This window comes from Dreissena polymorpha, chromosome 9 (assembly GCF_020536995.1).
Source record: "Dreissena polymorpha isolate Duluth1 chromosome 9, UMN_Dpol_1.0, whole genome shotgun sequence".
Taxonomy (NCBI): domain Eukaryota; kingdom Metazoa; phylum Mollusca; class Bivalvia; order Myida; family Dreissenidae; genus Dreissena; species Dreissena polymorpha.
This window is the reverse complement of record NC_068363.1, coordinates 11,612,381-11,627,106: the sequence shown is the minus strand read 5'-3', so window position 1 is coordinate 11,627,106 and position 14,726 is coordinate 11,612,381. Positions and strand designations below refer to the sequence as shown.

Here is a 14,726-nt window from a genome sequence, read left to right as displayed (position 1 = left end):
GCCTATTGAATAAGCCGGCCCAGCCAAGTTGCCTATTAAACATTCGAACAACAGAATCAGGAGATACGCAATTCGTCTTATTTTGACATAAAACTAATTCAAATGTTTCACAAATTGTTGAAAATTATTTTTAAATTCTACTAAAGAAATAATTAAAAAAGTATACAATTTTTTTTTAAATAAATGTGTGACACCACACATGGCCTGACTCCCCTCCCCCATGTCACAAACTGTCACTTTCTTACTCACCATCCCCCCACCTGGAGCGTGACATACTTTATGGACGGCCTGTAATGGTTAAAGCTTTAGACTTCAGAAAGGTGCTGATTTACTTGTTATATATCCATAAATTTATAACACAACAAATGTTTCTATATGCATTAAAATTCGCCTTGAACAGTGCCTAATAAAAAAATCTATTTGGGAGGGGCAACCCCTCCCGCACCCTCCCCGTTTGGGCCCCCCCAGTCAACATTTCCTGGGTACGGCCCTGTAACTGGTACACTGCAGCAGACGACAGCCTTAGGCTTGTTATTCTTAAGCAAGGCAACCACAATTCTGAAGATGGTTGCCAGTGCAGCGACCAATTGTGAAAAAAAAGACATATTGTTGTTATTTTGTCTAAGTTATCTCTATAACATAAATATGAGGATAAACAGTCACACACATCTCGACCTGTGCTTTAAGACACACTCTTTAAAATTTGAATGGGTTGTGCTCATTTCAAACTTGCGATATAAAAAGCTATAACATAAGTTTGAAAACTGAGTTGCTTCTAAGATTATGCAATAGCGAACAAATTCAGTGCCTTCAGCGCTTTGATTATTTCATGTACCAGTACTTAAGTTGCTAAATACAGTGACGAAATCAGAAAATTTGATGATCCAGGTTTAAATAACTATTCAACTCCACAGTTGATGCTTAATTAAATATTGGTATTTACAATGGACAATTGTAAGATCTGCGTCCAATCAAGCGTGATTCTTTTTTTGCAAGGTACGATTTCTTTGTCTACAATTATCCCATAAATGTTCTTGATACATGCTCTTTGATTAAAAGCTTATTCTTGTTGGTAATAAAATGCCCAAAGCCAATTTGGTTTAATGCCACAAATGGTAATTTTATGATTCAAGTGTAATTTTATGATTCAATGACACAATCAGCTGAATGTGGACGTAAATTAAACTTCTGGTACAAGTTGGGAATTGAAAATTACACAATTGTTGAGACATGGTAATTTTTATTTGACCTGCCATTATATCCCCCCACATACACCCAAATAAACCCTCACCATAACTGTATACTGGTAGCCAAGTATCTTTATAGTGTAGCTGTCTAACCCAGGTTTGATCCTTAGTGACCTTTTTGTATTTGTTAAGCATTTGTTAAAAAACACACCTAAGCGACATAAAAATGTTCAATTTTTACATCAACATGTGTAAAATTATCATATGAATAAAATTGTTAACTATGTTCGTCCTCATTTTGAATGTATGTGCATAAATAGCTGCTAAGAATTGTTCAGAATAAAATCCATGACATTTGTCCTTACTATTTGACCTTATTGATCTTAGTGACTATTATTTTTCAATATCAACAAATAATTAACATTAACACCAAACATTGTTTTAAAAGATATTTCCTGTTTCTTAATAGCTTTGTATATATAGCCCAGTCTGTGCAGTTGTGCAGTCTGGTTAGGAGGTACCTTGTCCGCTTTATTGTCTTATCATACCGCTGCATTGATATCTGCCTGGTATAACACTGTCTGATGTATTTTTTAATATCAGTTAAACAGGAAGTTGTCATATATCAGTAAATGTTTGAAGGTAGTTGATATTAATCGTAATCAACTATAAAGTTATTTTTTTTGTTAAAATAGAATCAGATTCAAGTGGACAAACAATTTGATGCCAATATGCTATATATTTTATATAGATGAAGCAACATAAACAGCAAAATAACTATTTTACAAGTTATAAGCGCAAGTACTCATAACGTCATTATTAACACACCAAATGTCAAAAATAATAGAAGTAGTAGTATTAGTAGTAGAGTAGTAGGAGTAGTAGTAGTAGTAGGTAGTAGAGTAGTAGTAGTAGTGAGTAGTAGTAGTAGTAGTAGTAGTAGTAGTAGTAGAGTAGTTAGTAGTAGTAGTGTAGTCAGTAGTAGTAGAAGTAGTAGTAGTAGTGTAGTAGTGTAGTTGTAGTAGTAGTGAGTAGTCGAGTAGTAGTAGGTAGTAGTAGTAGTAGTAGTGTGTCGAGTAAGTAGTTGTAGCTAGTAGTAGTAGTAGTAGTAGTAGTTATGTGTCGGAGTAGAGTAGTAGGTAGTTGTAGTATAGGAGTAGTAGTAGTGGTGTCGTAGTAGTGAGTTTGTAGGTAGTGTAGTGTAGTATAGTCGTAGTGTTATGTGTAGAGTAGTGTGTAGTCGTAGTGTAGTAGTGTCGTATAGTAGTCGTAGTAGTAGTAGTCGTCGTAGTAGTAGTAGTAGAAGTAGTAGTCGTAGTAGTAGTCCGTAGTAGTAGTAGTAGTCGTAGTCGTAGCTAGTAGTCGTAGTAGTTAGTCGTAGTAGTCGTGTAGTCGTCGTAGTAGTAGTCTTCGTAGTGTAGTCGTAGTAGTAGTCGTAGTCGTAGTCGTCGTCGTAGTATCGTTTAGTCGTAGTAGTAGTCGTAGTAGTAGTAGTAGTAGTAGTAGTAGTCGTAGTAGTAGTTGTAGTAGTAGTAGTCGTTCGTAGTCGTAGTAGTAGTAGTAGTAGTCGTAGTCGTAGTAGTAGTCGTAGTCGTCGTCGTTTCTTAGTCGTAGTTAGTAGTAGTCGTTGTTCGTCGTAGTAGTAGTAGTTTCTAGTAGTAGTCGTAGTGTAGTGTCGTCGTTTCGTCGTCGTCGTCTCGTAGTCGTCGTAGTAGTAGTCGTCGTCGCCGTAGTAGTAGTCGTAGTCGTCGTCGTCGTAGTAGTTTAGTAGTCGTCGTCTAGTCCGTAGTCGTCGTCGTAGTAGTAGTCGTCGTAGTAGTAGTCGTCTAGTAGTAGTCGTCGTAGCCGTCGTCGTCGTAGTAGTTGTTCGTAGTCGTAGTTTGTCGTAGTAGTCGTCGTCGTGTCGTCGTAGTCGTCGTCGTAGCCGTCGTCGTCGTCGTTGTAGTCGTAGTCGTCGTCGTCGTCGTGTAGTCGTCGTAGTCGTCGTCGTCGTCGTCGTCGTCGCTTAGTAGAAGTAGTCGTCGTAGTAGTCGTAGTTGTTGTAGTAGTCGTAGTTGAGTAGTCTTCGTCGTCGTCGTAGTCGTCGTCGTAGTCGTCGTCGTCGTAGTCGTTGTCGTTGTCGTTTTCGTTCGTAGTCGTCGTCGTAGTTTGTTCGTCGTCGTCGTCGTCGTCGTCGGAGGCGGCGGCGGCGTCGTAGTAGTCGTAGTAGTCTTCGTCGTCGTCTTCGTCGTCGTAGTAGTTCTTCGTCGTCGTCGTCTTCTCGTCGTCGCCGTCTTAGTCGTAGTTCGTAGTCGTAGTCGTTGTTTGTCGTAGTAGTAGTAGTAGTGTTTGTAGTCGTAGTAGAAGTAGTAGTAGTAGTATAGCAGCAGCAGCAGCATCATCAGCAGCAGCAGCAGCGTAGTAGTAGTAGTAGTAGTAGTAGTAGTATCTTACAAAAATGCAGTTAGCCTTACATTGGTAAATTTAAATATATTACAAGGGAGGCAAATGCTGTAACAATAAATTTAAACTTATTGCTTCTTTCCCCTGTATATAAGAAGATATAATAGTGTATTACTCCCCTGTCTGCTTATTATTATTAATTCAAAATAAACATTAACACAATATTTAATTACAAAATATACAAAAAATCTCATATTCTGATAATATTTTTACTGATCCACGGTATTTTACTTAAAGTGAGTTTTATTGGACTGATATTATTATAGATTTCAGGATTACAGACCAGTTAGCTTCAGTATGCATTCAAAAATGCATTAGCCGGGCCCTGTTGGCCGCGTATGCATTCTTGAGTTATCATTCAAAAACCATTTTACTATTTTGAGTCACCGTGACCTTTGACCTAGTGACCTCAAAATCAATAGGGGTCATCTGCGAGTCATGATCAATGTACCTATGAAGTTTCATGATCCTAGGCCCAAGCGTTCTTGAGTTATCGTATGACAACCACCTGGTGGACGGACCGACCGACCGACATGAGCAAAGCAATATACCCCCTCTTCTTCGAAGGGGGGCATAAAAAGCATAATGCATTCCTGCAAAAATTGCAGCGTAATAGCTAATATTTTTCACTATTTCTTATAAAACGAGGGACGTAGAGGTTAACAGAAAAAACATACTATATATATACATGTAACTGCCTGATCGTACTGTAATATATCAGGCTCAGCACGAATAAAAAAACAACTGATATATTGCAAAACTATCAGGCAATAACCTGTTATTCTCTATTATACGGTTATGTGGAATCATAAGTAGACAGCCTAACTCCTGACCAGACAGCTGGCCTTATATAACATAAGACCCTTTTTTGCATGATGCCACTCATATCAAGTGGGTGCAAGAGACAACATTATGTTATAAAATATTCAATGCTTTAATTTACCTACATATTTGTGTTTACTTTTTAAATATTTAATAAAGAAAAGAATAAAATCTCCTAATCATTGTCATGATTCTAATTCATTCAGATTCAAACCCATTTATGGTTGGCATCAATTTTCTAAACATTAACAGTCCAAACTTTAATAAAGAATAGAAATAGAGGCGTTCATTTTAAGAGACGGGTATATCAATAATCAAACCAGTTTTTGTATTTGTGATATTTATTTTCATTCTTTATGCATATCCAAGTCGATACTTTAAAATTCATTTCGTGTTTAAAAAAAGGCATATTAAATGACGACAGTAATCTTGCAGTAAAATTTAAGCTATGAGGTAGAATAATTTTGTTTGCCGTATTGTATGCAATATCTATAAGTTATCTACTATTAGTGGTTTTGAGATGAGTTATTGTATGGCTCATCAGTTTTATATGAGCCAAACCATAATCAACATGGCATTTTATGTATGAGCCGTGCTCTGTGAAAAGGGGGTTTAATGCATGAACGTGAAGTGTTGTCCCAGATTAGCCTGTGCAGTCTACACAGGCTAATCAGGGACAACACTTTCTGCCTAAACTGGAGTTTTGCTAAAGAAGATACTTTCTTTAAACAGAAAATACCATAAAAGTGGAAAAAGTTGTTCTTGATTAGCGGACTGCACAGGCCAATCTGGGATGACACTTTTCGCACATGTATTAAACCCACTTTTCACAGAGCAAGGCTCATAACTATTATTTTGATGACTGCAAAAAGAAGTAATTAATTCTGTGATTTTTACCTTTTATTTCATTAGCAGAATACTCACAAAACAGTCACGGAGGTATTTATTGGAACAAGACAGATTGTATGAGCTAGTAATTTAAAATAATACTGCATGTTAATAAAATAAGCATTTAACTCATATTTGAAGGAGTTGATGTTGTCAATGCTATTGGGTAGTTATGTAAGAAACTCATATTATACTGAACTTTCAACAGTATATGCTGGAAATCAACTCCTTTTGAAGCAAGAATGTGCTTTTATATAATGACCCCACAGGTGTTGGAAATTTATGACACTCGTCCAATCTAGCTAATATATTCCTATACTTGAAAATCTGCGATAAAATTCAAGTAGTTATCGAGAGATTTGCATGAATCAATAAAGATATTTTATTTAATCATTACTCAAATAGATAAGTGAAAAATGATGTTTGCATTTTAATGTCTGTGTAAATATTTGGCTACTTTTATTTGAGGGTAACAGATCCATGTAAATTAACTAAAAATGTGACCAAAGTTACTTACTTGATCATGTTTGGTTTTTAAGTTCAACACTTTTCAGTTTAGTTTAGGCTGGCAACTATGGTCATAAACACATTCAAGTTCAAATCATAAAATCTCATACAGAACATCCATTTTATTCACTGTTTAAAACAAATAAGAACCCTACTAGTTTATAGTTTAGTCTTAGGATATATATGGCTACTTCTATAGTAATGAGCTTATGTTCTTCACAATATTAACATAGTGTTACTAAAGAAAAATTGTAGATGCAAATTAGATTTACTTTTTGTTTGGAACAACATTCATGAGACGATATTGCCTGTATGTAAAGTTGCTTTATTCTTAATATTGTTGACCAGAGACTTACCACTACTGCTTAAAATCAAAATGTTGAGCAGTTTGATTCTTGCAAATCTGGAGCAATGTTGGAGAATTGTGTTGGTCAGAGAGACAAGACAATTTCAGTGCACACACAATCATTGCCTGAGTGTGATGTACTGTATCTATTCATTTTACTTCAGACTGAAAGTGATACCTGAAGCATTTCATTCTGGGTCCAGGGGTAAACATATACATTGGTAGGATTTTAGATCCTGGTTTTATGCTGTGAGACCAGTATTATTAGAGAGACATTAATTTTCATGGGGCCAAGAAATGAAAAAGTTTAATGAAAGTAAATTTTCAAATTCTTATGCCATTGAAAACAAAATCAAAGAATTTAATAAGGATCAAACTGATATTCCAGATTTTCAGACTCCACAAAATTTCACATCAACACATTACAAAAGTAAATGAATCCACAGTACTTAATACAAAATATAATTACAGAAGGGATTCGAAGATAATTTAGCTTGGTTCTAAGTACGGAGATATTTCCCCCATATAAATAATAAACTCTTCTCTAAGATATGATTGTAATATCAAAAATAAAAAAGCATTGTCCCAAGAGCAATAAATAAAGTGAAAGGTAAAATAACGTATAAAACTAACCTGCTTTTCTTTAATGTTCTCTCCTAAAGCCAGACCAGCAAGGCGCCCCTTTTTAGCCCCACTGTTGGCGTTTGGTGTCCCCACCCCAGGGACAGGCCCCTGGTTTAAATCCATTGTTACAATCTCCAATGAATTACAAACATTAAACCATGAAAGTTATTCAAACTTAAAGCACTGACAATCCAATACACTACCTTAGACAACCGAGTGTCGGATCAATAGAGAATCGAGATAAAAGATTAGCCCATCAATTAGCGTACCCTGGCAGTTAAGTGGGCTTTATGTTTACACATTGTCATAGAAACTCATACTGTGCACACTTAAACTGTTTAAGTGTTTAAGTTTTATAGGCTTTCACAACTTTGAATGAATCATTTAAAATAAGACATTCATAAAAGTGAAAACACGGAATTTAAAGGGGCCGTTCAACAGATTTTGGCATGTATTGAAGCTTGTCATTAAATGCTTTATATTGATAAATTTAAACATTTGAACTATAAACCTCCAGTAAAAAAACAAGAATACAATTTTAAAAAAGGAAAAAAAAGTAACCCTCAACAGGGCTCGAACCACTGACCCCTGGATTCCTGGGGTCCTGGAGTAAAAACCCTCCTGCTTAAACCACTAGACGATCCACGCTCATATTCAGAGCGCATGTATGGAAAGCATTGACTGTCTTATACGTACAAATAAAACATTGTTGTGTCACAATATAAATATATCAAGTCACTTTGTCCATATATGAAGTCAATATGTCATTATATTGGGTGCTTGTGTCAATGTATTATGTCAAGCCACACTAATATTGAGTCAACAAACCTATATATCATGTCGATGTGACCTTATGTTATGTCAATACGTCATTATATGAGGCGAATTTGTCAATATATTATGTCAAACCATCCTTATATTGAGTGGTTTCGTCGTTATATTGGGTGCATTTGTCAATATATTGTGTCAAACGATCCTTATAATAAGTCAATCATTATATTGGGTGCATTTGTCAATATATTACCCCCGGTATGTCAAACCATCCTTATGTTGAGTGGTTTCGTCATTATATTGGGTGCGTTTGTCAATATATTGTGTCAAACCATCCTTATATTAAGTCAATCGGGCATTATATTTGGTGCTTTTGTCAATATATTATGTCAAACCATCCTTATATTGAGTGGTTTCGTCATTATATTGGGTGCCTTTGTCAACATATTATGTCAAACTTTCCTTATATTGAGTGGTTTCGTCATTATATTGAGAGGATCAAATTGACCGGGTCGTATTGCACTGTGCACCGATACCTTCGCGCAAAAATTGGCGGAAACGTATCTGTGCAAATTGTGACATTACCCGGTCAATTTGATCCACTCAATATAATGACAAAACCACTCAATATAAGGATGGCTTGACATAATATATTGACAAAAACACCCAATATAATGACAGATTGACTGAATATAAGGATGGTTTGACAAAATATATTGACAAATGCAACCAATATAATTACGAAACCACTCAAAATAAAGATGGTTTGACATAATATATTGATAAAAGAACCCAATATAATGACAGATTGACTTAATATAAGGATGTTTAGACACAATAAACACTTCAACACCGTTATTTCGAACACCTATAATCCGAAGTCACCGTTATTTCGAAGTATTTTTCGGGTCCCGATTGTAGTTCTTCTTTGTTCAATGTAAAATTTTATTGTTAATCCGAACTTCATTAAACCAAAGAAAATTGTTAATTCGAAGTGATTATGTCGGTCCCAACACTATATTTCGCACCTTATTATCAATCTTTAATCCGAAGTCAAAACTGCAAAACACTGAGCGTAATTTCACACCTATGTCGTCTGCGCGTTGTGCGTCAAAGCCGATAATTCACCTTTGTCGCCTGCGCGTAGTATGTTAATTTTATAATGTCGTCAAAAGCCGACGACGAGGCCGACAACACATGAATGAACATGATATCTAATCAACGTGTGACCACATGCATCAACGACGTAAGGCAGTTCTGTGAGCAAAACACGGGCGGAAGCCAGTTCTTCCATTTCCTTGACGAATTGGAGAAATATGTTACACGCGTCCAGTTTAATGCTGCTAACGCCGGTGTTCAGAAAGACATCGCGTCTTATTTAAAAAAAAGTGAATTCATTTCCGAAAATGTATTCATATGTATTTACATGTATGATGCGCTATGCATTATATTTTATATGTTCTGTAATTAGAGAAGAATAAAAAGAAGAAAAAGAATCGTTTTATTCCTCCGTTTGTTACAAGTAGAAATCTATTGCTATCTGACTAGTTTACGTTTTTAAGTAAAACAATTATTAAAAGTACAGTGTGACCGAACCATGCGAATTCCACAATGTTATATTTTTTCAGGATCAAAGAAGTCGTCTGTTAAATGTTTATTTCGAATAATCGTTAATCCGAAGTTTTTTTAACGGTCCCGACGACTTCGAAATAACGGTGTTCAAGTGTATTGACAAAAGCTACCACTCAATATAAGGATGGTTTGACACAATATATTGACAAACGCACCCAATATACTGACGATACCACTCAATATAAGGATGGTTTGACACGATATATTGAAAAAAGCACCCAATATAATGACTTGACTTAATATAATGACGATTTGACACAATATATTCACAAAAGCACCCAATGTAATAACGAAACCACTCAATATAAGGATGGTTTGACATAATATATTGGCAAATGCATCCAATATAATGACAGATTGACTTAATATAATGATGGTTGGACACGATACATTGACAAATGCACCCAATATAATTACATATTGACTCAATGTAAGGGTGGCTTGACATAATATATTGACAAATGCATATCATATTATGACGTTTTGACATAATATAAGGTCACATCGACATGATATATAGGTTCGTTGACGTATAAGACAGGGAAGGCTTTCAATACGCATGTATTGTTTAGCTATATAAGCAATCCTCGTAGTTTTACAAAATATCTAATCGCGTCGACACGACGCTTTATCTGTTGGACGGCCCCTTTAAGTCTAGTTAAATATGTATTACCGGTAATAAGAATACGTAAAATATGTATTAATGCATTCATTTTTGAGTAATTGATATCTTCACCGTCTGCCTTTCATAGCTTTAATCATAACAAGAAATATCGGAAAAAAGATTTGTATCCTCACTTTGAATTAAAGGTTGACAATTTATGTTTCTAAGTTATTAAATTAAAAGAAGGTTTAAGTATTGCGTATCCACCGCATGCCATGTTTGTTACGAAGAGCACGTACACATAATAGTGTTCGTAGATACACATTTTTACTTCGTGATATTACAACATATGTGCCCTCATTATTTCTTCGTCATTAAAACACTTGGTTGATATTTGATTATGACGAAGATTTCTTTCCACACATTCCAATAACACTTTTATATACGCATCATGCGAAAATTAGTCTCATGGCACAAGCGGTCAGCGTCGATCAAGCTACGGTTTCGGCTATTAAAATTACGCAAGGTTTCGTGGTATCTCCTGAGTGTCCTCATCAGTATGCATGTCCTGACAAGAATGTGCGGATGCTTCGCTGGCAGCATATTGCATAAGGCCCATTTTTGCATGACGCGGGCCTTTATATATATCATCGCGTCTTGTAAATAAATAAAAAAAATCGATGTCTCACTGTGGTATTCAAAGTAAACTGACAAATGTCGGTAGCCTATTATGGCTTGCAGGAAAGATTTTCAGACCGATCAACAGCTCACGTCACACATGTGAGGCTAGATAATTGAACGATTTCCCATCTATACTGGACACTATACTATTTCGGTATTTTGTCTCACAATACAAGACACATGTCAAATTTATGCCCCCGGTAGGGTGGCATATATCAGTTGAACTGTCCGTCAGTCCGTCTGTCAGTCTGTCAGTCTGTGCGTCCGTCCGAAAACTCTAACATTGGCCACAACTTTTGCAATATTGAAGATAGCAACTAGATATTTGGTATGCATGTGTATCTCATGAAGCTGTACATTTTGAGTGGTGAAAGGTTAAGGTCAAGGTCATCCTTCAAGGTCAAAAGTCAAAACCTACAATCCAAGGGAAGTAATACGCTTTCAAAGGGAGATAATTTCTAAACCCTGCCAAATGATATATTGACATTTTCTTTCAAGCGGCATTGTGTTTCTGACAAACACATCTCATGTTCGATCAGTTTTAATAAATTATTTATTCTCTTTAACTCGTGCTATTAAATTTTTTTCGGAATAATACTGTGGTATTAACATAAGGCGTTTATTGATAGTACATTCCGTTTTCCACTGACGATTTTCTGACCCCAGCTCTGACCCTGAACGTCTTGGAATTGGGATTAACCGGTAATGAGTAATTGTAACTGGACAAAATTGTGTGTCTATGTTTCGTATGAACACGGAGAGAGTAATCCGCATTTCCCTACACTGTTCAGTATTGCATCCTATACCACAAAGGCGCGGTGAGGTTGCGAATGTTCCGGGGGATTACGCCCTAATCAGCTAATGGCAAATTTCGAAGAATTCATTCAGGTCTGCTGGCGTTATATGTAAAGGTCATTTAAGGCAAAAAAGCTGGCTTAAACAATTACGCTGAACAATCGTAAATCACTGCCCAGTTTGACAATGTTTCACAGAAATGTTTGCATAACACCTGAGCAAAAAGTCAAAGGTTTTGCAAGCTATACCGTATTGTATTTTCTATATTTAAATACATGTAATTGCAAAACTGAATTCAAATTTCCAGTGACTTATATTAATATAATAGACAACTTGTATGTCCCAATCTTCATGACACTTGGTCAAGACATTTTCCCAATGAAATTTCTTCTGAGTTTCAAACTGGGTCACGTAAAAAAAGGTCACTAGACATAGTTTAGAAAAATCCCGTGAATACGTTAGACGTTAGAAGTCACATTATATTTCCCAATATTTATAAAACTTGGTCAGAACATTTTAACCTATGATATCTATGCAGAGTTAGAAACTGGGTCATGAGCGGCTAATAACACGATCACTCTATTAAATAGAAGAAGGAGCTTTTAAACACTCTATATGCCACATTGTCCAATTTTGATCAGAACAATTGTCCCAATAATATCTTCACTCAGTTTGAAACCCATGGTTATATGAGTTGAAAACTAGATCACGAGTACATACACAAATTGTGAAAACTGTATCGGTCACATTATTGCAAATCTTCATGAAACTTGGTAAAACATTAGTCCCAATACTATTGGAAGAGTTCAAAACCCGGTAATCTGGTATCAACAACTAGACCGGTCTCTATGTCAAAGCAGATATGCTCGTAGCTTGTGAATGCTCAGTGACAATTTTTATTGCCCAATATTTATGCGAGATGGTCTTCGCACTTGACCCAAGGTTATCTCAGCCGAGTTAGAAACTGATTCACATGAGGTAAAAAAGTTAGTCAAATTAAATGATTAATTAAAGCAAAAGCTTTTGAATACATTAGAGCCCACATTTGCTGCATACTTTTTCATCAGTTTTGGTAAGAACATTTGTCGCAATGATTTTTGACAGAGTTCATAACTGGGTGATGTTAGGTCAGAAACTAATATAAAGAAGTGAAACTCTGGCTGCTGGAGCAGTATTGCATTTTCATTATAAACAATTAGTTGATTCTTTATTTAAGGAAAGTGACCAATCGTCAAAGCAGTACGAAACAGCACAATACGAAACAACATACACACATAGAAGAATAAAGCTGGGGCCAACACACTGGAACGGTCAATACAAGGAATTGGGGTTTAAACCGGTTTTAGAGCGCTCAACCTCGCACTAGGTCAAATTAAACAAAAAGTCTGCGAACAATCAAGATGGAACATGTATAGCCTAATCTTCATAAAACATCGCCAGAGCATTTGTCTAAATGCTATTATGGCATTTAAGAAACTGGGTGTACAAGGGGTAAAACACAAATCAATAGGTTAATAAAAACATGCTTGGGAACACATATTCGCCAATTATTCATATTTTTTTTTCAAAATTCCTTAGTTCAAACGATTTCTCAGCCGAGTTAGAAACATGGTTACATGTACGTTATATGAAAACTAGGTTACTATCTTAAATTAATTAAAGCCTTGAGAACACTTAAATTTGTGTCCCTATGATATTTAGGCAGAGTTTAAAAAAGGGTATTGTGTGGTCAAACACTTGATCACTAGGTTACATAAAAGAGACCAGTCAGAAAAGTTTGACCAAGCGTAAAACGGTGTCATTTGGCTTCAAAGAAAAGGTGAATATATCAAATTACCGAACACGCCTTGAACACTAGTGTATATATATTTGCTCAATCTTCATACAACTTGCTCCAAAAATATGTGGCTCTACATGTATGAATCAGTTACATTTAAAACTATTCGGATACAAAGTTCCTTTTTAAACAGAATGTACTTCATTAAGTTCAATAGCAAGTATTTAACAGTATGGCATCTTTTGCATGATGCTTTGCGATATCAGATGATGCACCTGAATTACATCCAACAATATTTGAGATTTTCAATAAAACAAATGATTCATTTCCATTAGGAATAATTTCCATTTATTTTTGAATACAAAACGGGTAAGGTTGTTTGCTACCTCGTATCAAGGGACGCTAACAGGTTGCTAACGCCGAGGTTATCCGAATTTGTACACGTGCCATTTTCTGGAATGCTACTTCCTTTTCCGTTGAGGCGAAATTCAGTTCAGACAGACTTTAAAGCTTTTGTATAAAATCGCATTTAATCTCAGTCAGCATGAGGGGTAGAGGTGCGCGACGAAAGACAGGGGCGCAGAAGAGGCCGAGGTCGGTAAGCCCGGATGGCAACAGGCTAAATGAAGGGGATAAAAATAAAAAAGTTATTAATTTTGATCAACGACTTAGGCCGAGAACAGGAACAAGAGAGTGCCGAATGGTTCAAGCACCGGTATCGTTACAAGTGAACCCCTTCATGTTAGTGTACCCACTTTAAGTTTACAGCAACCGAGCCAGTCAACAATGCCCACCGCGTCAAACATCACAGCAGCAAGCGCGGCCATGCCAAACATGCTGATAGTGACGAAGCGGCCCACATCCCCCATCAGTTAAAACAACAAATCGGGCGGGGTGAATTTGTCACTTTCGCATTATTGTTAAAAGGGTCCGTAGAGCTCCAAAGTCATCTGTCAAGGCCAACACTTTCAGTTTCAGCGGACGGCCGCCTGGTGGCGCAACAAAAAGAATGCAAAGACACGATTGGTTCGATCGAGAAATGGTCAGACGCATTCATTATCTTCATGTCTGTGTATTTATCTTTTGATCATAACAAATCAAAAACACAAGAATTGCTGAAATATTTTTGGACCATAAGAGAGGCCGCGTACCGCCAGGGTGGGTCGGCTTGGCGCACCTATGACGAGCAGTTCAGGCTTCGTCAGGGCATCTCACCCTAACCCTGGTCGGAAATAAATAATGACCTTTGATGGCGCTGTATACTTGTGGAACCCGCAAACGCACGCACATCGGGAACGTTTCTACGCCCCTCACGCGACCAGTACACGTGTAATTATTTTAACCAGGGAAGTTGCCGCCTGGTAAACTGCCGTTTTCCTCACAATTGCTCGCGTTGTCGGGGTAACCATCCAGAAATAAACTGTCAGAGCGTAGCGGAAGCCTCGGATGTGGCCCAGCGCGCAAACACACCGAGGCTCGAGGCTCCCTTTCGTGGCAGAAATAACCCAACTCCACACAGGCTCGGACAGCGTCAATTCGGACAAAACCGAGGCAATTTTAGTCGATACACGCAGTAACTGTCAAAACACAAACATTATAGACATCGCTCCGTCGCCGATTAAATTAGACGCTTTACAAAAATTTCTACGA

At 36.8% G+C, this 14,726-nt stretch overlaps 1 protein-coding gene across 1 annotated transcript in view; it reads right to left on the bottom strand.

Moving 5' to 3' along the window:
- The window catches only part of LOC127844037 (dynein axonemal heavy chain 5-like), a 159,562-nt gene extending 152,527 nt beyond the window's left edge, over window positions 1-7,035 (bottom strand). Inside the window, exon 1 of the mRNA XM_052373992.1 lies at window positions 6,826-7,035. Within this exon, the coding sequence (XP_052229952.1) occupies window positions 6,826-6,939 (114 nt within the window). The 5' untranslated portion in view covers window positions 6,940-7,035. The remainder of the gene's footprint in view (window positions 1-6,825) is intronic.
- Between the last annotated feature and the right edge of the window lie 7,691 nt (window positions 7,036-14,726).